Here is a 25,647-nt window from a genome sequence, read left to right as displayed (position 1 = left end):
AAGATAAGGATTATAAGAGGGTGAATTGTGCTTCTTCAGAACTTACTTTGCCTTTTATCTGTGCACTTCCTCAAGTCAAGGGTCTTTTGTTTTCCCGTGCATGCACGCATTCTGATCTAAAGTTGAAATATCTGTTCACGCAGTAAACGTTATTCTACACATGTAGCTCATTCTTTCTATGCTGTAGTGACAGATTTTGACAGATGTGGTCATATTACATTTTTCTGTACTCAAACGGGAACATGCTGTTCTTGGCATGCTGTGTCGACCATGCAGTTACAAATTCAGTTACAGCCTGTCGCAATTTAACAACAACAACAAAAAAAGATAGAAGTTGACGCTATGTCCAGGGGAAACAAACCAGACTGCCTTGCCTCGGTGGCAGCTGTCAATGTCTCGGCACTCAATTAAGCCCCCTGGGAGAAGAAAAGTGGGTGGACAAGCAGCTAAAAAGTTGATAATTGGCACCTGTTATTGGCGTGTTGTTTTTCTTTGTGAGACATCATGATTTGAGTGTATCTTGAAAAATATCTTAGCAGAGCAGCTCAGTATAAGAATAAGGCATATAATTGTGATATGGTTAACAGTTGTAAAACAATAATAAGAACTTGTGAGAATTCAGTTTTTTTATTGTTTTTGACAACTCGTCTTTTTTATAAATGAATATGACAAATGAAAGTGTTACATTTTAAACAACCGTATATTAGAATTCTTCCTTTTTTATTTGGATATTGCAACAACAGATTTATTTTATTTTATTTACTTTATTTTAAGGTGCTGTTCTTGCTTGTTACGTTCCACGTGTGTTTTGTGTATAATGTTTCTTTTTCTCGCTCTCCCGTCTTTTCGTGTTTTCTTGTTCTCCGCTTCTAGGTTGGTGTTTATTGGCTGACTCGACTGCCAATCATCATTCTGACGTCATGATGCTCTGCCAATCTGCTGACGTGCCAGCTGTATTTGAGGACTCCAGTTGATTGTGTGTGTGAGCCACGCCAGCGTACCTTGTGCTCCAACGCGGACAGCAGTTTGCGTTTGACGCCAGTTGTCTCCCGATGCTCAATGTATCTTGTCTTATGAAGTCATGCTTCGTGTTGTGATTTGATCTATTTATAGATTTGTTCTTTGGCTATTGACTTGTATTGAATTCTTCGTAGAAGATAACGCTGATGTCTGTGCTGGAGTTTCAGTCTTACTATGTCAAGTTCAAAGTTAATGCATTTTGGCGCATCGAGTTATTTAATCAAATACAAATTAGTTAATCATCTTTGTGATGATTCGAATACTTGGTCAATCGTTGTTAGAATATAATTTTGTTTTGGTTTCTGATTAGGTTAGTTTGTACTCTGTTAGATTAGATTTGAGAGTGTTACGCCACCCTTGTATTTTGTTTGTAGATTATAGGATTTTAGTTTGGGCGTCGTCTACGCTGAAGATTTCAGTTTTATTTTCATATTTATTTTTGTTAGTTAGTTTAGGGGTTAGTATAAGGATTGTTTTGTCTTGTTTATTTCTTTAATTTGGATGACACTCCTGTTTCTTTTGTTTTGTGTTGTATTTCATATTTTCTCGTTATTTGTATTTTTCCACGACGCGATCAGTAAAGACTTTCAAATAGAAATACCATTACTCTGTATCATCTTTGATCTGCACACCCAGTAACAGTTGTCTCACTTAAATGTTACAGTATCATCCCTTTTTAACATCAAGCACGTAACATTGCTATTAACAAACAATTAACTACGACGTTTGCCTCAACAATCTCCTAATTTGCTGCTTATTAATATTTAAGGTCCTTGCACACGGAGTCCGAAATTTTCGTATGCGTTTTAAATTTTTTTTGTATTCAAATATATATAAATATATATTTTTTTGTATCAAAATGCTTGCTACGGATGTGAAAAAACAGACAATTTAACCTGATCTGAATTTTTTTTTGACAGACGAAAGTTTCGGAGGCAGTGTGTAAACGTGATTGACACAACGTGAACTCGTATTTATTATTTAACGTGCAAAAATTTCGGACTTAGTGTACAATGCCCTTACAAAAAAAGAAGTTTATTCAAGTGTGCTATTAGTATACTTTTTATATTAGTATTCTTTTTTATTAGTATACTTTTCTATAAAATAGGAAAGTATAATTTTAGCCTACTTTTTATGTACTTAGTTCTCAGAAATATACTTAAAATTACATACTTGACAAACTTAGAAAAAATCTAAATATATTTGAGCTAAACTTGTGCTCCTAGAATCCGTGTTTTCATTGTTATATGGTAGGGGGCGCTAGTACACATTATATGTACAGAATTTCCCCCGCAAAAAAGTGAAGAAGAAACCGAAACAACAGATACTTCCACATGTAATCTAACACGATCATCTGACATAAAACAGCATCAAAACGCTTTGGATCATTTTGAATCCAATTCATATTCTTTTTTCAGCTTTTTGTTCAAAATGTTGTTTATTTCTTTCTCTTTTTTTATTTATTTATGAAACTTACCCACATTCAAGTGTTTAAAAAAAGAATGCATGAATCTAGAATAAAATGTTTCTGTTTACAAGCAGACACTCTGTTCTTTCTTTTGATGTTTTGTATGTTTAGATATTCATATAACAAAATATAGCCTATACAAATTAATATCTAATAGGGACATAGTAGTATACTTAAAGTATGATGTAAAGTTCACTTAAACAAAATTATGAGTATACTTTCAGTATAAAACTACTAAACTAGTAGTTTACTGAGACTATACTTAAGTGTACTAAAATGCTACTACAAGTATTTAATTAGTAAACTATCAGTATACCTATAAGTTCACTTTTAGTATAATTGTAGTACAAGCTAAAAACATTGATGTAAACTAGTTGTGTACTTAAAGTATACTTTTATATACTAGAAAGTGGGCCAATTTAGCCCCAAGGAGTATTGAAATAGTACACTTACAAGTATACTACAAGTCCACTGATATTTGTATACTTACTATATAAAGTATACTTAAAAATATACTTGAACTTTACTTAAGTATACTTAATAAAATAAACTTGAAGTATATTACTTTTTGGTAAGGGTGGCCTTTAGTAAGGTAGTTGTTAAGTTTAGGTATTGGGTATAATTAGGGATGTAGAATATTGTCATGCAGAATATGTACTTTATATGTACTAATAAACAGCTAGTATGTTAATAATAGGCATGCTAATAAGCAACTAGTTAATAGTGAGAATTGGCCCCTAATGTTACCGTTTTTTGTGTGTGTATGTCAATTATACTTTTTAAGTTATATATATATAACAGTTCTACATTTTTCAAATGTGTACATTTTTTCTTTTCAATTCTATTTTATTCTAATGAAAATTGTGTGTATTAACATTTCTATTTTTTAGAAATTATTTTTCCTCTTAAAGAACTGTGTGTTAGAATTCTACCTTTTTCATTTATATATGACAATTCTACACATATTTTGTGCATGCCTACCTTTTATACAATTGGATAATAATAAGCTTACAATTAAACCAATAATAAATGTAATTTTTCCTACTAGTATAATATATGCACACACAATTCAGTCAAAACTATTAAACTTCTAAATACCAGCAAAAATACAAAGCTCACATCAACTCAATGTTGGACTTGTTTCATGGAACAGTGCATCCGCCCAGAGGAACGTCAGTCGTTCTCCCTGCTGAGTGCTTCGTCCCTGCGCTCTGGCTGAGCCTGTGGGGAATTGTCCATCTTAGAAGCATTGACCTGCCTCCATTTTCCGTCACGATTCAATTTCACCAGGCCACCAACAACAACTTCCTTCGCACATTAATTAATCATTAAAGTGACAAGATGTGCACAGTTACTCCTACTTAATGTCAGAAAGCATCCCACAATGTCACACGGGTTGCTGCAAACCCATTTGACTTTCAAATCGACACTTCAAGATGGGAAATGACACACAGAGAATTATTTGCACATTGCTTCTTGTCATTCACTGGCTGACTCAGACTGCTGAGAACAGATGCTGGTTTCGCTCTGTTAATGCTAAGCCCATGAGCTGTGGGTGTTAAACAGCCTCACTAAGGAGCTTCTCGCATAACAAGACAGTGTTCAAGGCTGCATCTCCGCTGAGATTCTCAACAAGGGACAGGCTGCCTGGAAGCATTTGATATACAGTAAAATTGTGTTTATTGAAAGGTTCATACCCTTGCACACAGGAAGAGGGTTGCTCCACTGTCCGTTCATGCGACACTGTGCTCTGGATGCACCGTGCAACAAATACCCTGAGTTGCAGGTGAAGTTGACCACGTCGTTGAGATTGAACTCGCTGCCGTTTGTCCGACCGTTTGCAGGGTTTCCAGGATGGCCGCAGGTTATGGCTGTTAAAAAAAGAGAGAATGGTCAATCACTTCCTTTTTGAAGCGCCTTACAGGGCTTGTGCATATGTTGAAGTTACAATTAAAAAAAAAAAAATATGGTTGTAAATTAAACATTAACTTTTTTACAATAATAATAATAATAAAACTACAATTAAAATAATATCAAGAAAAGCAAAGAAAAACAAGACTTCTAAAAACACTATTTTAAATTAATGCTTTCTTCGGCAAATAATCTGATGTCTTATAATTAATCAATATCACCAGATTTCAAATTAATAACTCAAATTAACTGTAGAAATAAATAACAATTTATACAAATACTAATTCTATCCAACCCAGTATACTGAAATTAAGCAATATTTACTAGAGCAAATCTCAACTGCTTGTTGTATCTACAAAAAATTTAAATGTTAAATGTATTGTTGCCCATCGATATATTAAAAGTTGCTATTTAATACAGCCTACTTTAACTGCATATATACAGTATACTAAATGCAAAGCAATATTTAGCAAATCTCAGCTGTGTTTGTTGATTTGTTGATACATACATACATATATATATATATATACAAGTGCATCTCAAATTAGAATGTCGTGGAAAAGTTCATTTATTTCATTAATTCAACTTAAATTGTGAAACTCGTGTATTAAATAAATTCAATGCACACAGACTGAAGTAGTTTAAGTCTTTGGTTCTTTTAATTGTGATGATTTAGGCTCACATTTAACAAAAACCCACCAATTCACTATCTCAACAAATTCGAATACTTCATAAGACCAATAAAAAAAAATATTTTTAGTCAATTGTTAGCCTTCTGGAAAGTATGTTCATTTACTGTATATGTACTCAATACTTGGTAGGGGCTCCTTTTGCTTTAATTACTGCCTCAATTTGGTGTGGCATGGAGGTGATCAGTTTGTGGCACTGCTGAGGTGGTATGCAAGCCCAGGTTGCTTTGATAGCGGCCTTCAGGTCATCTGCATTGTTGGGTCTGGTGTCTCTCATCTTCCTCTTGACAATATCCCATAGATTCTCTATGGGGTTCAGGTCAGACGAGTTTGCTGGCCAATCAAGCACAGTAACACCATGGTCATTGAACCAGCTTTTGGTACCTTTGGCAGTGTGGGCAGGTGCGAAGTCCTGCTGGAAAATGAAATCAGCATCTCCATAAAGCTTGTCAGCAGAAGGAAGCATTCAAGCAATATGGATTCTGTGCCTCTCCACTCTTCCTCCAGACTCGACCTTGATTTCCAAATGAAATGCAAAATTTATTTTCATCTGAAAAGAGGACTTTGGACCACTGAGCAACAGTCCAGTTCTTTTTCTCCACAGCCCAGGTAAGATGCTTCTGACGTTGTCTCTGGTTCAGAAGTGGCTTGGTAGCCCTTTTCCTGAAGACGTCGGAGCGTGGGACTCTTGATGCACTGACTCCAGCTTCAGTCCACTCCTTGTGAAGCTCTCCCAAGTGTTTGAATCAGCTTTGCTTGACAGTATTCTCAAGCTTGCAGTCATCCCTGTTGCTTGTGCACCTTTTCCTACCCAAATTCTTCCTTCCAGTCAACTTTGCATTTACAGCACTCTGTAAACAGCCACACCTTTCAGTAATGACCCTCTGTGATTTACCCTCTTTGTGGAGGGCGTCAATGTTCATCTTCTGGATAATTGCCAAGTCAGCAGTCTTCTCCATTATTGTGGTTTCAAAGAAGAAGAGATACCCGGAATTTATACTGTAGAGATGGTCATTAATTGAAACTCAAATGTAAATATTCTAATATTTTGAGATACTGATTTTTAACTTTCATGAGCTGGTGACCCATACTCTGAATTTGTGCTCTGCATTTAACCCATCCAAGTGTACACACAGTAGTGAACATACACCCGGAGCAGTGGGCAGCCAATGCTGCGGCGCCCGGGGAGCAGTTGGGGGTTCAGTGCCTTGCTCAAGGGTCTCACCTCAGTCGTGGTATTGAGGGTGGAGAGAGTGTTGGTTATTCACTCCCCCACCCACAATCCCTGCCGGACCTGAGACTCGAACCCACGACCTTCGGGTTACAAGTCCAACTCTCTATTCATTAGGCCACGAAAATCATGATTTTCTATAAAGCTACTTTGAAACAATATTGTGAAAAGCGCTATTAAAATGAATGACTTAACTTAATTTAATTATTATATAAAATATATAAGTAATTAATCTAACATACATAATCTAAAACTAAACATTTGAATCATCTAGACCTGCTAAGAACTGATTCATTAAAAGAAAAATAAAGTCACACTTTATTTTAAAGGTCCAATTCTCAGCATTAAGAAACCATTAACTACGATTTTTTTATTTTTTTTGTATTTTACTTTTATAAATAGCTAGTAAGGTAGTTGTTAAGTTTAGGCATTGGGTAAGATTAGGGATGTAGAATATGGTCATGCAGAATATGTGCTTTATAAGTCAATTGAGCCAATATGAAAATAATAGGAATGCTCATAAGCAAATAGTTAATAGTGAGAATTGGTCCCTAAACTAAAGTATTACCAAAAAAAATCATAAATCAAAATAAAAGACACTTACGGACACACACAGGTGCTTGGCCTGACCACCTGTGGTCTTGTTGGCAGATACGAACTGACGTCCCGATGAGCCGAAAGCCCAGGTTGCACTGATAAACGACTGTGTCCCTATAACTAGATCCATCCCCACTAATGTGGCCGTTAACAATGGGATCCGGAGAATCACAATGACCAGCTGAAAAACATTTTCAAATGTGGTCAGAATCACCAAACGTCTCATAAAAATCAAATATTGTTACTAAACAAACACAAATTCAAACTACTCTTTTTACGGAGCATGATGCATGGACACATCAGCACTACAGAACGTCCAGAGAGCACTCCGGCAGGCACCGCTTGACATTTTGATGATATGCCCTCCGTGCTGTTTGGTCAAGCAGCAGGTGATGTGTCTAAGGGTCAGCGCTGATCGTCAGACAGTGGCATATCTTAGTTTAGCTACTCTCAATGCTTGTTCAAGGATTTTCCCCTAGTTCCAGTATTATCTAGCACTACAGAAGCCATAAATTAATATTGGCAACACAAGACTATGTGAATTTAGGGTTAGAGCTGTGAATGTCTGATAGGAATGTTGTTCTGGGACTAACAAAGAATGCTTTTCCAGGAACATGTCCTACTTAGGGAAATCACATTGTTGTTAGTGCTGTACAATAACTAGAACTATACAAGCATAATATAAAACATCCAGTAAACAGATTTGCTTTTCTCTACACATGAACGGTTCAGTAATAATAACGTCCGATCACAGAAGCCCTGCTGAAAGATGCTACTTACCCAGACATTTGGTCTCATCTCCACTCCAGAGACCGTTAGCCTGACACTCCCTCACGTGCGAGCCCACTAAAGTGTACCCTGTGTTACACATGAAGATAGCCGTGGCGCCATAGCTAGTCAGGGTGCCCATCTTCTTGCCATTAGGAGGGGATGGAAGCTCCCCACAGGAAATGACTGGAGGAAATAGTCAATGCAGTATCTTGAATACACATGGTAATTTTAGCTGAAAAAAGGTCACATTGCTGATGACGGGCACCATATGCCATTCTTATTCAGAGTGACTACTAGCTACCAGGAAATGGAGGGGTGAAGGGGGCATGGCTAAAAGCAGAACAGATGTGTTTTTATACTAGTGGACATGTCAAGGGTAATAGAAGTACACTACCAGTCAAAAGTTTGGACACTCTTTGTTATTTACTGTTTATTACTACTGTTTTCTCACTTTGTTTAACAATGTAGCATCGAGAAAAATAAATAAATTAAATAAATGGAAAAGAAATTGAACATTTAGTTTAGTCATGCTTTAAATAACTACATACAATTCTAGTTCCATAAAGATAAACATATAAACATTTCAATTGTATTTACACTACTTACACTACTGATATGATTTGTCAAATAGCATGTACATAAAATGTACATAAATATATTAGGGACATTTTCTACCATTTTAAATAAGCTTTTAGTCAATTTATTTTAAGGTCCGATACTCACTATTAACAAACCATTAACTATGACTTTTGCCTCAATAACGTCCTAATTTGCTGCTTATTATTAATTAGTAAGGTAGTTGTTAAGTTTAGGTATGGGGTAGGATTAGGGATGAAGAATATGGTCACGCAAAATGTGTGCTTTATAAGTACTAATACACAGCCAATATGTTAATAATAGGCATGCTAATAAGCAGCTAGTTAATAGTGAGAATTGGTCCCTAAAGTGTTTGATTTCTATATTTAGCAAACAGTAGTGTAACAGCATTCAATCATATTTATTATTTTATGGCTTCATATTAAATAAGACACTACATGGTATATTTACACTTAATATGTTAATTAAGAGTAAATTAAGAACAACCGCATATTAAGAAATTAAGAACAACTGTAAGTGAACTGGAAAAAAAAAATAAAAAATCAAGTGATAATGTAAACTGGATAGGTCACTTTATTTTAAGGTCCAGTTCCCATGATTAACTATTAACTACAACTTTTGCTTCAATAAACTCCTAATTTGCTGCCTATTTGCTTATTAATAGTTAGTAAGGTAGTTGTTATGTTTAGGTATGGGGTTGTATTATGGGATCTAAACTATGGTAATGCAGAACAAGGCATTAATATGTGCTAATTACCAACCAACATGATAGTAATATGCATGCTAGTTAGTGTGAATTGGTCCTTAAAATAAAGTGAGGGAGTTAGGGAGTTTTGAGGGACAGCGTGTCGCTATGCGTTTTATTTTTCATCTTTACTTATTTTACCACATCTAGATGCGAAGGTGTTCTGTAGGGTTAGGCCACCTCAAATTCTCTGTAATAATCTGGTATTAAGATATGGCTCATATTCCTGCTTCAGTGTAAACTAACAGGTGAAAATCATAAATCTGGTCACTTAATCTCTTTCTTCAACAATAAGCACAATTGGAGGTTTTATTTCTTGTCAGTAGTGCTAACGATACAGGATTGAATACACAAGATGTCATACCTGGGATTAGGTATGGATTTTGTTCAAATCCATAACCCTGAGAGTGAGCAACAGTAATAGCTATGCTTACCTTAGCAAACAACACTTTAATGCATTGTTAGGTGCATGCACTAGTCATACAATCAACACACATTTACTTTTTGACATTTTAAGAAGTCCAATTACAATTTAAGCCCCAGCTGTTTGCATCTGTTCCTTTCATTAACAACTTCCTCATCATGGTGCGTAAACACATTAAAAATTAAGCTGCCTCTGAGTCGAATATTTACATTTGCTCTCTGACCTCGAATTAGTTAAAGCATTTTTCACCGAAGACTTAATCACCGTGATACTGTTTACACAGCCTGTCCCTGCGGTGGAAACCGGGCCACGATCCGAACTGACTAAGCTGTGGATGGCGTCTTATGCACGCATGCTAAATCCAGAGGATTACGCTTGGATCAGTGGAGAAATAAACGAGACGCGGTATAGAGAGCGGCCAGATTTCAGACATATTAGCTACCCTAATGAATTTGTTTCATTAGCTCACAATGGATGCTGTTTGGTAATTAACACAGTCATCTTTTCGTGAAATCCCAAGAGCGGAATTTGGAATTCAATTGTGCTTTTTTGTGGGGTCCTCTTAAAGGAACAGTTCAGCCCAAGTTATCATCAATTATTCACTTTCATGTGATTTTCTTTCTTCTGTGAAACACAAAAGATGGCAGACAGAGTTTTTTTTTCCATACAATGAAAGCGGATGATGATTTAAACAGCTAAGCTCCAAAATGTATGTGCGTCTCGTTGTGTTTGTGTAAAAACATTCTTACTCTTGCAGGTAGACATCTCCTCCAGCCCTTCCCATGTTGCATTAGCTAAGCATTTCATGGTCTTCCTGCCCATCAGATAGTAGCCCGGGGAGCAGCTCAGCATTATTCGTGCACCGAACTCATTCAGCGAGTCCGAGATGAGACGCCACACCATGTGTTCTGAGAGCATGCTCTCAATGTTAGGGCACTGAACCGCTGCAGGACAGAAGGCAAAGAACGCATTAATGGAAAACCATGACCTTGTGGGTCCTAGAACTGGAATAACTAGAGTTTATAGGAATTATGGGATAAATATACAATACCAGTGAAAAGTTAGGAAACACTTGACCGAATGCATGCTTCTCATGGCTTCTCAAAGGCTGCTTTACGTGCTTGAAATTACATTGCACTAAAACATCAGGTAACACTTTCATTATTAAATCATTGACAAACATTATATAATGCTTAACAGATCATTAGTTAAAATGTGCACAGCTAGAAATATGAGATAATGTGCTTGTTAAAGTTTACAAATGCACTAATTAAACATAACCTAATGATTATCAGATCATTATTTAATGTAAACTGAAATGCTTATAGACATCAATAAACTTTTAATTCATGATCAAGCACTTTTTAGAAATCTTCAAATGATTTTGACAAATGGTTTACAATGAGTAAAAATGTCATTAATAAATCATTAACAAATGTTATATAATGCTTAACGGATCTTTAGTTAAAATGTCATTAAACCTTATGCTTTCTACAAATCTTCAAATGATTTTAACTAGTGCTGCCAAACGATTAATTGCATCCAAAATAAAAGTTCTTGTTTGCATAATATGTGTGTTCTGTGTATATTTATTATGTATACATAAATACACACACATACAGTATATATTTTGAAAATATTTATATTATATCTATATATTAATATAATTTATATTATAAATAAATATATTTATTATATTAACATAACCAATTTTTCTGAAATATATACATGTGTATGTATTTATATATACGTAATAAATATACACAGCACACACACATATATTATGTAAACAAAAACTTTTATTTTGGATGCGATTAATCACAATTAATCATTGTATAACAATCTGTTAAACTCATTTGTAGATTTGTAGAAAGTACATTAGCCTAAAGTTTAATGACATTTGTAAGTAATTTAATTTACATGAATTAATGATCTGTTAATAATTAGGTAATGCTTAATGAGTTTATTAGTACACATTAAGTAAATTATCTCATGCTTCTAGCTATTTGAATACAGTATATGATCTGTTAAGCATTATATAATGTATGACAATTATTTTACAGAAAATTTTCGACATTTGAATAGAACGAGTAGCCAACAGCGTCCAGAATATGCCATTTAAAAAGCATCCCATAAGCTGTGTCCAAAATTTCATTGAGGTGTTTTTTTCTGGTTAGAATAACACATTTCACATTCACCATTGTTCTATAAACTCACACCATTGGTTGAGAATCTTGGACTGACTTCAGACGAAAAGAGCAATGTTTGAAAGAGTTTTCACTCTTTCTGAGTCAACCTATGAATGGCTTGGCTCTTGTTTCATTTCGCATATTCAAGATTGAAAAATGTGGTTGATTTGTCTTGTGTGCTTTTATAAAGGTGGTTGAAAACTGAAGTGGAAACATAAGGTTTCAGAGTAACAATACTGCAGCCAGCACAGAACAGATGGTCCTTTGATTGAACAGCACAGTGCATAGTTCAGATTCAAAAGAAGCATAATTTGGTGCGGGCGCATCAAACTTTGAGGGGAAAAAAGGCATGCAAGCTAGGTCAGGTATACTAAACAAGATCTTAAGTAGACCAAAGCATCTTTCCCGCCCCCCGCCTTTCTCACATAATGTTCTCTCCGCATGTTCTACATGACAAAGGTTTCATGTTCCTCAGCTCGCACTTGTTTAGATAATTACAAACATCTTGAGTGTAGCATACAGCTAGTCTCATACACTGTGGATGTGTCATACTATCATCCGAAAGCTCTAGAATGAAAGAACATAGTGTTACGGAGCAGGGCAGAAGCCTCATCCTTTCTCCTTTCCATCGATGATGAGGAATATCATAATATTAAATGTCATTATCTGTAGCAACATCGGCTGTAATAAGCGTCTTTCTCACCGTGACCTCGGAATGCATAATACACGGTTATTTGGCTGTGGGCTCTTTAGTCAGCTTTGTAGGCTAATGGTAATTCAGGTCAGAGGGGGGACATACCACATCATACCATGCTTCTTAGCTTCCCAATATACGCATGCGCTGATTTGTGACTACGTGTTTTGAGTTTGAGCTCCATCAAATTGATTCTTTATCATCTATTTTTCTATCTTAAAAATAATTTTATACACTATCATTTTAGTTTCTATAACGTGTGAATATATCCCCTATAGCATTCTAAAACAAAACCAATCAGAGCGCATTGTTATCACTAGTTTTATTTTGATTTCTTGAGTCTGCTATTAGCTTATAGCCCGTTAGCATCGGCAGCGTGGCTCCCGCTAATCTCGCTTAGATTGCTAATACTCTATTCACACACATTACCATTGTTTCACTGTTACTTGCTTAAATGGCGGATTTGTGTCTACCTTTGAGTGCAGGTGAGGACACATTCAAGCTGCATTCGGTGCAGAAGCAGATCCGCGACCTGGTGGAGAAGCAGGCCCAACTGAGAGAGCGGAGAGCCGCGCTGCAAACATCCCGGGCTCACGCTCACAAGTCCGGGGTAAGTATACAGCACGCTGCTAACACTCCCACCACCTCTACTCCGTGTGTTTCTCTGCACAGGACCTGTGCACCCTGTGATCGTCAGAGACTCCATCGTCCAGCACGTCCGTGCTACGTTAGCTGAAGGTAAAGTGCACACTCACTGTTTCTCCGGTGCTCGTGTTCTCGATGTTTCTGCACAGATATCTGCGATCCTGAAGGGCGATGAGAGCATCGGTGCTGTCGTGCTGCACACAGGGTTTAACGACACCAAGCTGCGGCAGACGGAGACACTGAAGAGGGACTTTAGGAGCCTGATCGAGACGGTACGCAGCACATCGCCCGCGACAATGATCATTGTGACAGGACCGCTTCCCACATATCGACGAGGACACGAAAGGTTCAGTAGACTGTTTGCTTTAAACAAATGGTTATTGTCATGGTGGAAAGAACAGAAACTACTCTTTGTTAATAATTGGAATCTTTTCTGGGAGCATCCTAGGCTTTTCCGTGCTGATGGCCTGCACTCCAGCAGAGTCGGAGCGGAACTCCTGTCGGACAACATCTCCAGGACGCTACGCTCCATATGACTAGTAAGCGAATTCTCAAATATCTGCTGATGAATTTTGTTCTACCCACTTAAAAGATATACTTGCATTGTCCAATCTATACAGACTGTGTCTGTTCTCCGAATAGCGAGGTCAAAATATAAATTTAATGCAGGATCTACAAAAAATCTGATCGTGATTAAACCAGAAAAACGCAAAATAAATGAACAAAAACTATTTTTAAAGCTTGGGCTCCTAAACATTAAATCACTCGCACCCAAAGCAGTTATTGCAAATGAAATTATCACAGATAATAATTTTGATGTACTCTGCCTGACTGAAACCTGGCTTAAACCAAATATTTTGGTCTAAACGAGTCTACTCCACCAAGCTACTGTTATAAACATAACCCCAGTCAGACTGGTCGTGGCGGCGGTGTGGCAACAATATATAGTGATATTCTCAATGTTACTCAGAAAACAGGATACAGGAGGTTTAACTATTTCAAAATACTTCTGCTTAATGTTACACTGTTAGATATGCTAAATAAATCTTTCCTATCTCTTGCTCTGGCTACTGTGTATAGAGCGCCAGGGCGGTACTTTACAACTATAGGACAGGAAGAGCTAAATAAACTTATCAGTGCATCTAAACCAACAACATGTTTATTAGATCATGTACCCACTAAACTACTGAAAGAGTGTTACCTGTAGCAGAAGAACCACTTCTCAATATCATTAACTCATCGTTATCTTTAGGTCACGTCCCAAAACCATTCAAGCTGGCGGTTATTAAGCCTCTTATTAAGAAACCACAACTAGATTCTAATGAACTGGCAAATTACAGACCCATTTCAAATCTTCCGTTTATGTCTAAAATTTTAGAGAAGTTGTATCTGCTCAATTGTGGTCCTTCTTGCAAAACAATTATCTCTATGAAGAATTTCAGTCAGGTTTCAGGCCTCACCATAGTACAGAAACTGCACTTGTTAAAATTACAAATTACTTCTTGCTTCAGACCAAGGCTGCATCTCATTGCTAGTATTACTTGATCTTAGTGCTGCGTTCGACACTATAGACCATGACATACTCATAGATCGATTACAAAACTATACTGGTATTCAAGGGCAGGCTTTAAGATGGTTTAGATCCTACCTGTCCGATCGCTACCACTTTGTTCATTTAAATGGGGAGTCATCTCAATTATCACCAGTAAAGTATGGAGTACCACAAGGATCTGTCCTAGGTCCTCTGCTATTTTCAATATACATGTTGCCCCTTTGTAATATTATTAGAAAATACGGGATTAGTTTTCATTGTTATGCTGATGATACTCAACTATATATCTCAACAAGACCAGATGAAACTTCTAAACTAATATAATAGATTGTGTAAAAATTTTTAAAGATTGGATGACCAATAATTTCCTCCTATTAAATTCAGATAAGACAGAGATATTACTTATTGGACCAAAAAACAGTACACAAAATCTCTTGGATTACAATTTGCAACTAGACGGATGTACTGTTACGTCTTCTAAAGTAAAAAATCTGGGTGTTATATTAGACAGCAACTTGTCCTTTGAAAATCATATTTCCCATGTTACAAAAACAGCATTCTTCCATCTTACAAACATTGCCAAGCTTCGAAACATGCTACCTGTTTCTGATGCAGAAAAGCTAGTTCATGCATTCATGACCTCTAGATTGGACTATTGTAATGCACTGCTAGGTGGTTGTCCTGTATCTTCAATAAACAAGCTACAGATAGTCCAAAATGCAGCGGCTAGGGTTCTTACCAGGTCAAGAAAATATGATCATATTACCCCAATTTTACAGTCTCTGCACTGGTTACCTATTAAGTTACGTATGATTTACAAAATATTATTACTTGCCTATAAGGCCCTAAATGGTTTAGCTCCTGCGTACCTAACTTGTCTTCTACCACGCTACAACCCAACCCGCTCCCTAAGGTCGCAAAACTCTGGACTTTTGGTAGTACCTAGGATGGCAAAGTCCACTAAAGGAGGTAGAGCTTTTTCACATTTGGCTCCCAAACTCTGGAATAGCCTTCCTGATAACGTTCAGCGTTCAGATACACTTTCTCTGTTTAAATCTAGATTAAAGACACATCTCTTTAGCCAAGCATTCACATAATGCATTTTATAATCTATAAATATAACCGCAGTTATATCTGATCAAATGTACATTATTATTATTCTTTAGCTTGGGTTGAACAAATCATTTTTGCTTAGATGGAACAGCAGCACTAATTATGTCTCTATTTGTTTCTCTTTTTCTGCCACGGGATTAACATCCCATGGTAACTAGGAATTATAGAAGCTTCAGTCTGGATCCAACCCTTAAATGATCTGAGATGACCGAACACCTGAGAAAAGCTGATGCCAACCCCTCAGAGGACCTCAGAGGATGCCAAAGCTCAGACAACATACAGAATTACCAAATTATGCCATAAGTTAAATATTTTAAGGTTCTGCAATATATAAATATATTGTGGAAACTTAATTTCCTGTAGAGCTGCTTTGCAACGATTTGTAAAGTAAAAAGCGCTATACAAATAAACTTGAACTTGTCTTGTTTGAGTTGCCAAATCACAAAATATCAAGTCATTATTGTTAATTTTGCCTATTACCTGCCCTACATTACTCTCAGAGGGGGAACCGAGTGAGAAAGTGGATGACTGTGGCGGTTCAATGAGGCGGTAGATTTTAACATGCTGTTGGCATAGAAACAGAGGGCTAGATTTGCTCACGTAAACAGCGGGTAGGATGTGCCACGTTGCTCCAGGTGCCATCCTCCAGGCAGACGGCGGTGAGCAGGCTGCTCGCGTCAGGCTTATAGCCCTCCTCGCACTGGTACTGCACCTTACTGCCCACTGTGTATTGGAAGCCATGGAACGACCCATTAGCAGGAGACTCTGGCGCTCCACAAGACACAGCTGCCAATCAGACACAAACAGCATTACAGGTGGATACGTGCTATACAGCGCATCTATATATAGAACTCTCATTCTATTCAAATTCTTACAACACCTACTGACTTGACTTTCTAGAAAAATCATGCCATATCACTCCTTCTAAACACAAGTCTCAACAAAAATATTTTCTTCAAAACTGAAGCTAAACACATTTGAACAGGTGATTTATATTATTTTTCAGTTAAAGTAAAAGATATATTATGTTTTTGTTTATCTTCTTTTTTGCTTTTGCTATATATATATATATATATATATATATATATATATATATATATATGATGAAATTGAAGACGTTATTTTCATAATAATTAATAAGCATAAAAGCATAGTAGATTTAAAAGTTAAAATAAATAAACTAAGCAAAATATATTTACCCTTTTTGTTCATTATTTTGAATATTGAATACAACATTTCACATACTGGATGGCTTTTACATTACCATGAATTATGTGCACAATGTTTTTGATATGTTTCTAGAGTCTATGTATAATGCATACAGAAATACAACCATTATTTTATTATTTTTTTATAATGTGTGACGTTGTAATAATAAATGTCTAACTTGGGAGTAGGAGCTTTGTAGGAACACTCAAAGGTGGTAAAACCATGAAATATTATGAAAAATAAAAGTTTTGTTTGTTTATGCATTTTATTTATTTATTATAAACCCAAACCTGATCGAAATTCGATGTAATATGTTAAAACTATAAAATAAGGTTTCATTTGTTAACATGAGTTATCTACATTGTTTAAAATGAACTAACAATGAACAATACGTTTAAACTGTGGGCACATTTTAATTTCAACAATAATTAAATTCAAAATGTATTAAAATCAAATATATATACAAACCCGATTCCAAAAACGTTGGGACACTGTACAAATTACGAATAAAAAAGGAATGCAATAATTTACAAATCTCATAAAATTATATTTTATTCACAATAGAATATAGATAACATATCAAATGTTGAAAGTGAGACATTTTGAAATGTCATGCCAAATATTGGCTCATTTTGGATTTAATGAGAGCTACACATTCCAAAAAAGTTGGGACAGGTAGCAATAAGAGGCCGGAAAAGTTAAATGTACATATAAGGAACAGCTGGAGGACCAATTTGCAACTTATTAGGTCAATTGGCAACATGATTGGGTATACAAAGAGCCTCTCAAAGTGGCAGTGTCTCTCAGAAGTCAAGATGGCAAGAGGATCACCAATTTCCCCAATGCTGCGGCGAAAAATAGTGGAGCAATATCAGAAAGGAGCTTCTCAGAGAAAAATTGCAAAGAGTTTGAAGTTATCATCATCTACAGTGCATAATTTCATCCAAATATTCAGAGAATCTGGAACCATCTCTGTGCGTAAGGGTCAAGGCCGGAAAACCATACTAGATGCCCGTGATCTTCGGGCCCTTAGACGGCACTGCATCACATACAGGAATGCTACTGTAATGGAAATCACAACATGGGCTCAGGAATACTTCCAGAAAACATTGTCGGTGAACACAATCCAACGTGCCATTCGCCGTTGCCGGCTAAAACTCTATAGGTCAAAAAAGAAGCCATATCTAAACATGATCCAGAAGCGCAGGCGTTTTCTCTGGGCCAAGACTTATTTAAAATGGACTGTGGCAAAGTGGAAAACTGTTCTGTGGTCAGACGAATCAAAATTTGAAGTTCTTTTTGGAAAATTGGGACGCCATGTCATCCGGACTAAAGACGACAAGGACAACCCAAGTTGTTATCAGCGCTCAGTTCAGAAGCCTGCATCTCTGATGGTATGGGGTTGCATGAGTGCGTGTGGCATGGGCAGCTTACACATCTGGAAAGGCACCATCAATGCTGAAAGGTATATCCAAGTTCTAGAACAACATATGCTCCCATCCAGACGTTGTCTCTTTCAGGGAAGACCTTGCATTTTCCAACATGACAAAGCCAGACCACATACTGCATCAATTACAACATCATTGCTGCGTAGAAGGAGGATCCGGGTGCTGAAATGGCCAGCCTGCAGTCCAGATCTTTCACCCAAAGAAAACATTTGGCGCATCATAAAGAGGAAGATGTGACAAAGAAGACCTAAGACAGTTGAGCAACTAGAAGCCTGTATTAGACAAGAATGGGACAACATTCCTATTCCTAAACTTGAGCAACTTGTCTCCTCAGTCCCCATACGTTTGCAGACTGTTATAAAAAGAAGAGGGGGATGCCACACAGTGGTAAACATGGCCTTGTCCCAACTTTTTTGAGATGTGTTGATGCCATGAAATTTAAAATACCTATTTTTCCCTTAAAATTATACATTTTCTCAGTTTAAACATTTGATATGTCATCTATGCTGTATTCTGAATAAAATATAGAATTTTGAAATTCCACATCATTGCATTCTGTTTTTATTCATAATTTGTACAGTGTCCCAACTTTTTTTGGAATCGGGTTTGTGTGTGTGTATATATATATACATATATATATATATATATATATATATATATCCTTATTTTTGTTCCTTTTTTTAAATAAGGCTTTCTATTATAGAGTGATGTGTCATGCTATGTCTGTTGTGCAACACTTTGGTCTGCTCTCAAGTTGCTTTTAATTTGCAATATAAATAAACCTAACCTTGACCTTGATCTAGTAAATGCATTAACTAATGGGACTTTATTGTAACGTATTACTGGGGAAAAAATAAAATACTGACTTGAACCTGGCTTAAAACATGTTGATCAGTTAAGTCCCATTGTGAGTATCAGACCTCTATTACATGCAACCATTCATATCTAAAATTAGCTTTTTAAACAAGAACAAATGAGGGGGATCTCTAAAAAATGGCAGGCACATAGGAAAGCAATGGGACCAATTAAAACTCTTCCTTGTTAAAATTATCACAACCTGAATAAAAATCAGGTTGTGATTTTTCCTCTACTTCAGACTGAGCTGCTGGCTGACTGCATGGATCGCTCCCACCACTTAAAGAAATTATTGGCCTCAATTATGACCCATTCTAAATGCCCTTCAATACAAATGGGGCCTATTCAGGGCTATTCTGAGCTGTGTGCAATGGTAAAAGAATATTAGTGCCATAACCTCCAGTCCTTTGAATGGTGTCATTTACCTTTGTGTGATTAAGATTAATGAGATTCCATGAGTAAAATCTTTGCTTGTTAAATGTATAGAAAGTTTCACTGGTAAGTTTGCATCTTTGTAAAACATCCTTAAAAGGTCAGAATTTAAGTGCGGCCCTGGGCAACATTTTTGGGCTGTATGATTTTGAGATCCATCTTTTCACACTGAGGACAACTGAGGCACTCATACAAAGCTATTAAAAAAGGTTCAAATGTTCACTGATGCTCCAGAAGGAAACACAGTGTATTTAAAGGAACACTCCACTTTTTTTGGAAATAGGCTCATTTTACATCTCCCCAAGAGATAAACAGTTGAGTTTTGCCGTTTTTGAATCCATTCAGCCGGTCTCCGAGTCTGCCGGTAGCACTTTTATCTTAGATTAGCATAGATCACTGAATCGGATTAGACCGCGAGATTAGCATCTCGCTCAAAAATGACCAAAGAGTTTCGATAATTTTCCTATTTAAAGATTGACTCTTCTGCAGTTACATCGTGCAGTAAGACCGACGGAAAATTAAAAGTTGCGATTTTCTAGGCTGGTATGGCTAGGAACTATACTCTCATTCCGGCGTAATAATCAAGGAACTTTGCTGCCGTACCATGGGTGCAGCAGGCGCAATGATATTACACAGCGCCTGAAAGTAGTCCCCAGCTATATCATAGGCTACTGAGCTGGGGACTACTTTCAGGAGAAGAAGAGTCAATCACTGCATTTTTGAGCGAGATGCTAATGCTCTAATCCGATTCAGTGATCTATGCTAAGCTAAGCTAAAAGTGCTACCACCAGACCCATAGATCGGCTGAAAGGATATTTTTTACACTATTTAGATTGACCTCCTGAGGTTAATGATCAACATTTTCTCAAGGTTAAGCACATCTTCTTTCACTGAATATTTGTTAGAAGAAGAAGAAAAACAATGAATGACTTTCTTTTTAAAGTTTTAGACCCTATTATTCCTACATTATCCATGAAAAGTGCAATATACTTAATCGCTATATAATCATATCAGCCTCATCTCTTAACCTGCCTTAAACTTGCACAAATAACAGCTGGAACAATTAGGCCTACATACAGTTAATTCGCTCATTATTTTTATGCAAGTGCACGTCTGATGGATGACTCGTCTCGCTAATGAATGCACCGCAAACCTCCAGAAGAGACCATTTTCTTTGACAATGCTCTGGAACAGAAGACACGAGGGCTCGGAGTGTGAAAGGAGAAAGGGCGGACAAAATGCCACGCAGGCTGAAGGATAAAATTAGCACCTCAATAAAAGAGGAAGGAGCAGAGAAGGAAGCATGAACAATGAAATTAAGAGAACCCGTGACACATCAAACACATTCAATTACATTTCTGTCTTAGTCTTAGCGTGACTGAAGAGTCGCCCATTATGACATTGGGACAAAGGACACTCGTGATCTCATTGCACAGTCCTCGACGGAAGTGTTTAATGGAATGAAAGCGGCTTCTCGTTGAGGCGTGCGGAGGTGCTTTTGAGCGCCCTGCAGAATGACACACTTTTTTTTGTATGCGAGGAGGCAGGTTGCATTTTCAAGGCAATTCTCAGTCATTTAAATGAGGAAAATGAGCCAATGAATATCTCTGCCGAGTGTGAGTTACCTTGGCACAGTGGGGCCGGATTGTCCCACTGGTAAAGCCCATTGGGATGAAGTCTGCATGTAGCATTTCTGTGACCCACGAGCCTGTAGCCAGCATTGCAGTAATACTGGAGCCTGCTGCCTGGCCGATCTCTCGCCCTATTGATGACTCCTCCATTCTTGGGTGGATTGTTCATGCTGCAGTATGCAGCTGTGGGAAACGGAAATAAGCACAGTTTGTTATACGAGATTGTTCGGGGTTATTGAAAAATTAAACTTCTTCAACCCGTTTTTGTCTGTTTAAACATTGTGCACATTTTTAACCGTTATGTGGATTTTTGTGTAATGTAATGATTTTTGTGTGTGATGATACTGACATTGCCCACTTTTCAGACATAGACACATTTTAAGCATTAATATGACACACTTACGGACCTTATATGTAATAATTTCCTTTGAAACTAGGCGATATATATATTTCTTAAGGATATTTTTGCAAGTAAACAAGACGTAGTAAATAAAAACTGTTGACATTACATTTACTTCTATACAATAAACAAGTATTTTGCTGGTCAATGTAAAAAAAATCTGCGTCCTGAAGCAAAACCAGTTCTCCACTTCTTTGACAGCTTTTTATTGCACAGAAAATTATATGTAAGAGTAATCCATATTTTTGGTCCATTTCATCACAAGAAAAAGACCATACACTTTATTTATTTACATCTGCTAAGTTAACTTAGTCAACTTTTATGGTGGCAAACGGCCATTTAGATGAACTCAAAACTATGCGATGTGGACTAAAAGCCACACAACTCAAACTTCGATTTTATGAGGTCTTTAAAACTGTGTTTAAGCTTGATTCTGAGATAAAACGAAAGAGAAAATGCAGCTTGATGGTTATGAACAGATCATTAGATCTTGTTTTTGATGTGACACAAATACAAGTTTACCCATCATAAAAAGGAAAGCAGAAGCTTGAGGGATGTCAAAGCTTAATCTCACTTCAGACAGATCAAATCAAATGCATCATCACACCAACTCTGCTGAGAGGTTCAGACTTAGCTGTGAGTGATTAACTAGACCTAGCATAAAAAAAAGCCATCCATGTGGCACTGAATTTTAATTTTCTTTACCCCGAAAGCCCAATAGACTAAGAAAGGCAGGGAAAACCAAGGAGGGGCTTGAAATTGCTTCTCAAAGATGCTTTACAGAGATAACGGTGTTATATTTATCAAAAAGCGTTACCTACTTCCTGTAATCATTTAAATTTAAAAATCTAAAAACACAGTTTGGTTTCTCTTTCTGTCTACTCTAGACAAAATCCAATAAACAGGAAACATGTGGCAACACACTGGAATAATGGGCCTGCATAGGGCATAGCATGTCAAAAAGATCAACTGAAATGAACACAGGGAGAAAGAAACGTTGACAGAGAGGCAGAGAAATGGGAACGGGTGAAGAAATGCCGAGTAATCATGGCCACTGGCTTTGCAGCCCATATATCATGTTTAGCCATTGGTGGAAATGTCGGTCAGAAGCATACGACATGGTAGTTATTCAGGAAAATTCATTACTGCATCTTTGACCTCTATTAAAGCAGACTTGCCAATGGCTCCCTGAAGGTAGGACGTGTCTGGTTCTAGCCTAATGAGGGCCAACTTAGAAAAAGCTGACTTTTTTATTTATTGACCCATTTGGATCCAAAGCAACAACCTTGGAGGGCTAAATGGTGGGAATTAATCTGAGGCACATATTAGTGCATACTACTGAATGTACCAACAGGCTAATTAGAAAGAATTGCAAATGTATTCCTGATTTAAATTCCTGGATGCATCAAATGTGGAATCAAACATGGAGCTGGAGAGAGAGAGAGAGAGAGAGAGAGAGAGAGAGAAAACTGTCTTTGTTTGACAACACATTCTGCTCCTGCCTTCATCAGGATTAAAAGAGTAAAGATGTTGTTTTATTCTTTGATTTCTCCTTTCTACAAGCGTTGCTGGTTTTGTGCTCAATAAGTGCTTTGCTTTTTCCAAGTTTCTAAGAATAACCCTACATTAATTCTGGATGCATCCATGCAAAACATGAAATGGTTATATATGTTATACAAACCTGTGTAGCGTATTTTGAAGCCCTTCTTGCTGGTCGCATGATCAGTTGACCATCTGAGGTAAAGCTGGTTTGTTTTGCTAGTGAAATTCAATTGTGTGGAGTGGTTCCCACTCAAAGCCACCAGCAACGGACTCTGTCCAGATGGCCCTGGTAAATTAAACATCACAAAAACAAAAAGTAAAGATAAATATTGCAAACCACAAATCTGTTGGGCAGCAACAAGACAGATGTGACTTTAGGAAGGAACAAACGTCGTAGAGCAGTGGTTGTCAAACTTTTCAAGCCAAGTGCCACCTTTGATCAAATCATCATATCCAAATTCAACCTAGTCATCACAACTGTTTACACTACACTGTTTTTCCTGTCAAATGGCTGGGTCCTTGAGGATCTTCAGAAATTCTCTAAAACACATCTAATAAAATGTGAAAGTTTTATGATCCATTTCATACCCACTAACACCTAAACAAATATATATTTCAGAATCCTGAGTAATGTACATCTTTAAACTGCTCGTCTGTTAATAAGTAACTGGATTGTTCTGCAATGTCAAATTGATGTTCAAAACTGAGTGCTAAATTCTGAATAAAACGCAGTAAAAAGCAGACCACCCATTAAAGGGATAGTTCACCAAAAAATGAAAATTTGCAATCCAACATGTAAATGACTTATTTTCTTCAGTAGAACATTAAAGGGGATTTATGATAATAAGATGGATAAATTAGTCTTAATCAACTCTTTTTACATAAACAAGGAGAAACCATACAAATTTGAATTTCGTGTCATTCATTCAAGTGCTCAGTTCACACATGCAAGTATCAGTAATGAACTGGTGTAATAGTGATGTAAATAATGCTCAGTTTCTTGCACAGATGGATCGTTTCTCTTCATAAGTCCTCAATATATCATCAGGAGCCACAGGTATTCATTTTGTGTTGCTTGTATATACTTTTTTGACTCTCAAAGGGATGGTAGCTGTTGACTTTTTGTGAATCACCAAGGACCATGGTTTCAGCTAAAAATCTTGTTTATTGCCCTACTTCAGGAAAGAAAGAAAAAAAGTTCCATACATCTTGGAAGGCCTGAGGGGGAGTAAATTAACAGCACATTTTCATTTTTTGGTGAACTATATCCCTTTAAACATGCCTCCTAAATATAAAGTTTTTTGTCTCAGTTCTTGGTTTGGCCTTTTGTTTTAATAATATGCATTTACTTTTTAAAACTGGTCAAAATGGCTCACAAATGATTTGTCCAAACATATATTTGTGTTATGAAGTTTTGTTGTTAGTAGAATAGAATAGAATAGAATAGAGTCTACCATCAAAGATCTCCAGTTCGTCAAACTGCTTCTCGCTCTGGAACATTTCCACATAAATGGCGATGGTGAAGGCAGGCTGCACTCTGATGATCCAGGAGCAGGTCTGGGAGTTGGGGTAGTTTTTTGGGAACCCAGGACTTAGGATCACACCAGAGGAGGCAGAGCGTTCCTCATTTGCAGGACACTGAGCTGTAGCATAGACATAGCATATCACAGGAATCATGACTATTATTGCAAATCACAATGTGGTTATCATACTAACAAAGCACAGATGCAAGCTCCAGAGTATCCAGTAAAAATAGTAAAGTTGAAAAACTTTCTCCAACATGTGCAGTGCTTCTCCTGGATTTACCTCAGGGGCCGCGAGCCTTGGTTTGAGGAAGCAACAAAGTGAGTTGAAGCTTTTTGTTAATCCGCTTTGTGGGCGGGAGGGTGGAGGAAACAAACCAGGAGAACTATCGCTTCTTCATGGCACTGTACAGAAAGTACAGACAAGCCAAACGGCTCAGATTTACAACTGAAAGCTTTTCTGTGGATAACAGGAATGCTTTTTTTTTTTTCTCCCTTTGCTCCCAAGACAGCTGTCGGCTACTGTCTATTTGTTACCATACAACAAAACAATGTAGCCTCTGGGGTATTCAGCACCATCTTTTTATGGATTATAATTTTACAAGCTTTGATTACAAGAATCACACTAATGATTCAACATCTTTATTATTTTAGATTGGTGGTCCCCAGCCATCTTTAAATTATTTACATGAAGTACTTCCTTTTGGTTGTGTTTTGTAATTCACATTATTCAATATATTCTCATTACTGTAATATAGTGCTTTATTTGTGCATTACCATTAAAATAACAATAATTTTAAAATATAACTAGATGTGCATATTATGGAGGATATAGCACATAAGTACAATAAGTTTTAGGCTTTATGCTGCATAAAAGTCACTTTGCCATCATCAGGATGCTAAGCTTGCATCTTGTTTTCTGTCAGCACAAAATAAACAATGCAAGGTATGCACTATATAT

At 36.8% G+C, this 25,647-nt stretch overlaps 1 protein-coding gene across 2 annotated transcripts in view; it reads right to left on the bottom strand.

The window, feature by feature from the left end:
* Positions 1 to 25,647, bottom strand: part of LOC306884010 (CUB and sushi domain-containing protein 1-like) — a gene marked incomplete at its 3' end in the record, with an annotated part of 521,846 nt that overhangs the window by 23,937 nt on the left and 472,262 nt on the right. For both annotated transcript variants that reach the window (XM_079439599.1, XM_079439600.1), the window contains 8 exons: positions 24,618 to 24,806; positions 23,303 to 23,449; positions 21,216 to 21,404; positions 16,247 to 16,432; positions 10,203 to 10,397; positions 7,697 to 7,870; positions 6,924 to 7,097; positions 4,186 to 4,359 (listed from right to left, as the gene is read on the bottom strand). In XM_079439599.1, coding sequence (XP_079295725.1) covers positions 4,186 to 4,359; positions 6,924 to 7,097; positions 7,697 to 7,870; positions 10,203 to 10,397; positions 16,247 to 16,432; positions 21,216 to 21,404; positions 23,303 to 23,449; positions 24,618 to 24,806 — 1,428 coding nt within the window. The remainder of the gene's footprint in view (positions 1 to 4,185; positions 4,360 to 6,923; positions 7,098 to 7,696; positions 7,871 to 10,202; positions 10,398 to 16,246; positions 16,433 to 21,215; positions 21,405 to 23,302; positions 23,450 to 24,617; positions 24,807 to 25,647) is intronic.

The sequence above is a fragment of the Barbus barbus genome, assembly GCF_936440315.1.
Source record: "Barbus barbus genome assembly, chromosome: 18".
Classification (NCBI taxonomy): Eukaryota; Metazoa; Chordata; class Actinopteri; order Cypriniformes; family Cyprinidae; genus Barbus; species Barbus barbus.
Note: the sequence above shows the minus strand (reverse complement) of the source record. Positions and strands in the feature narration are given on the sequence as shown.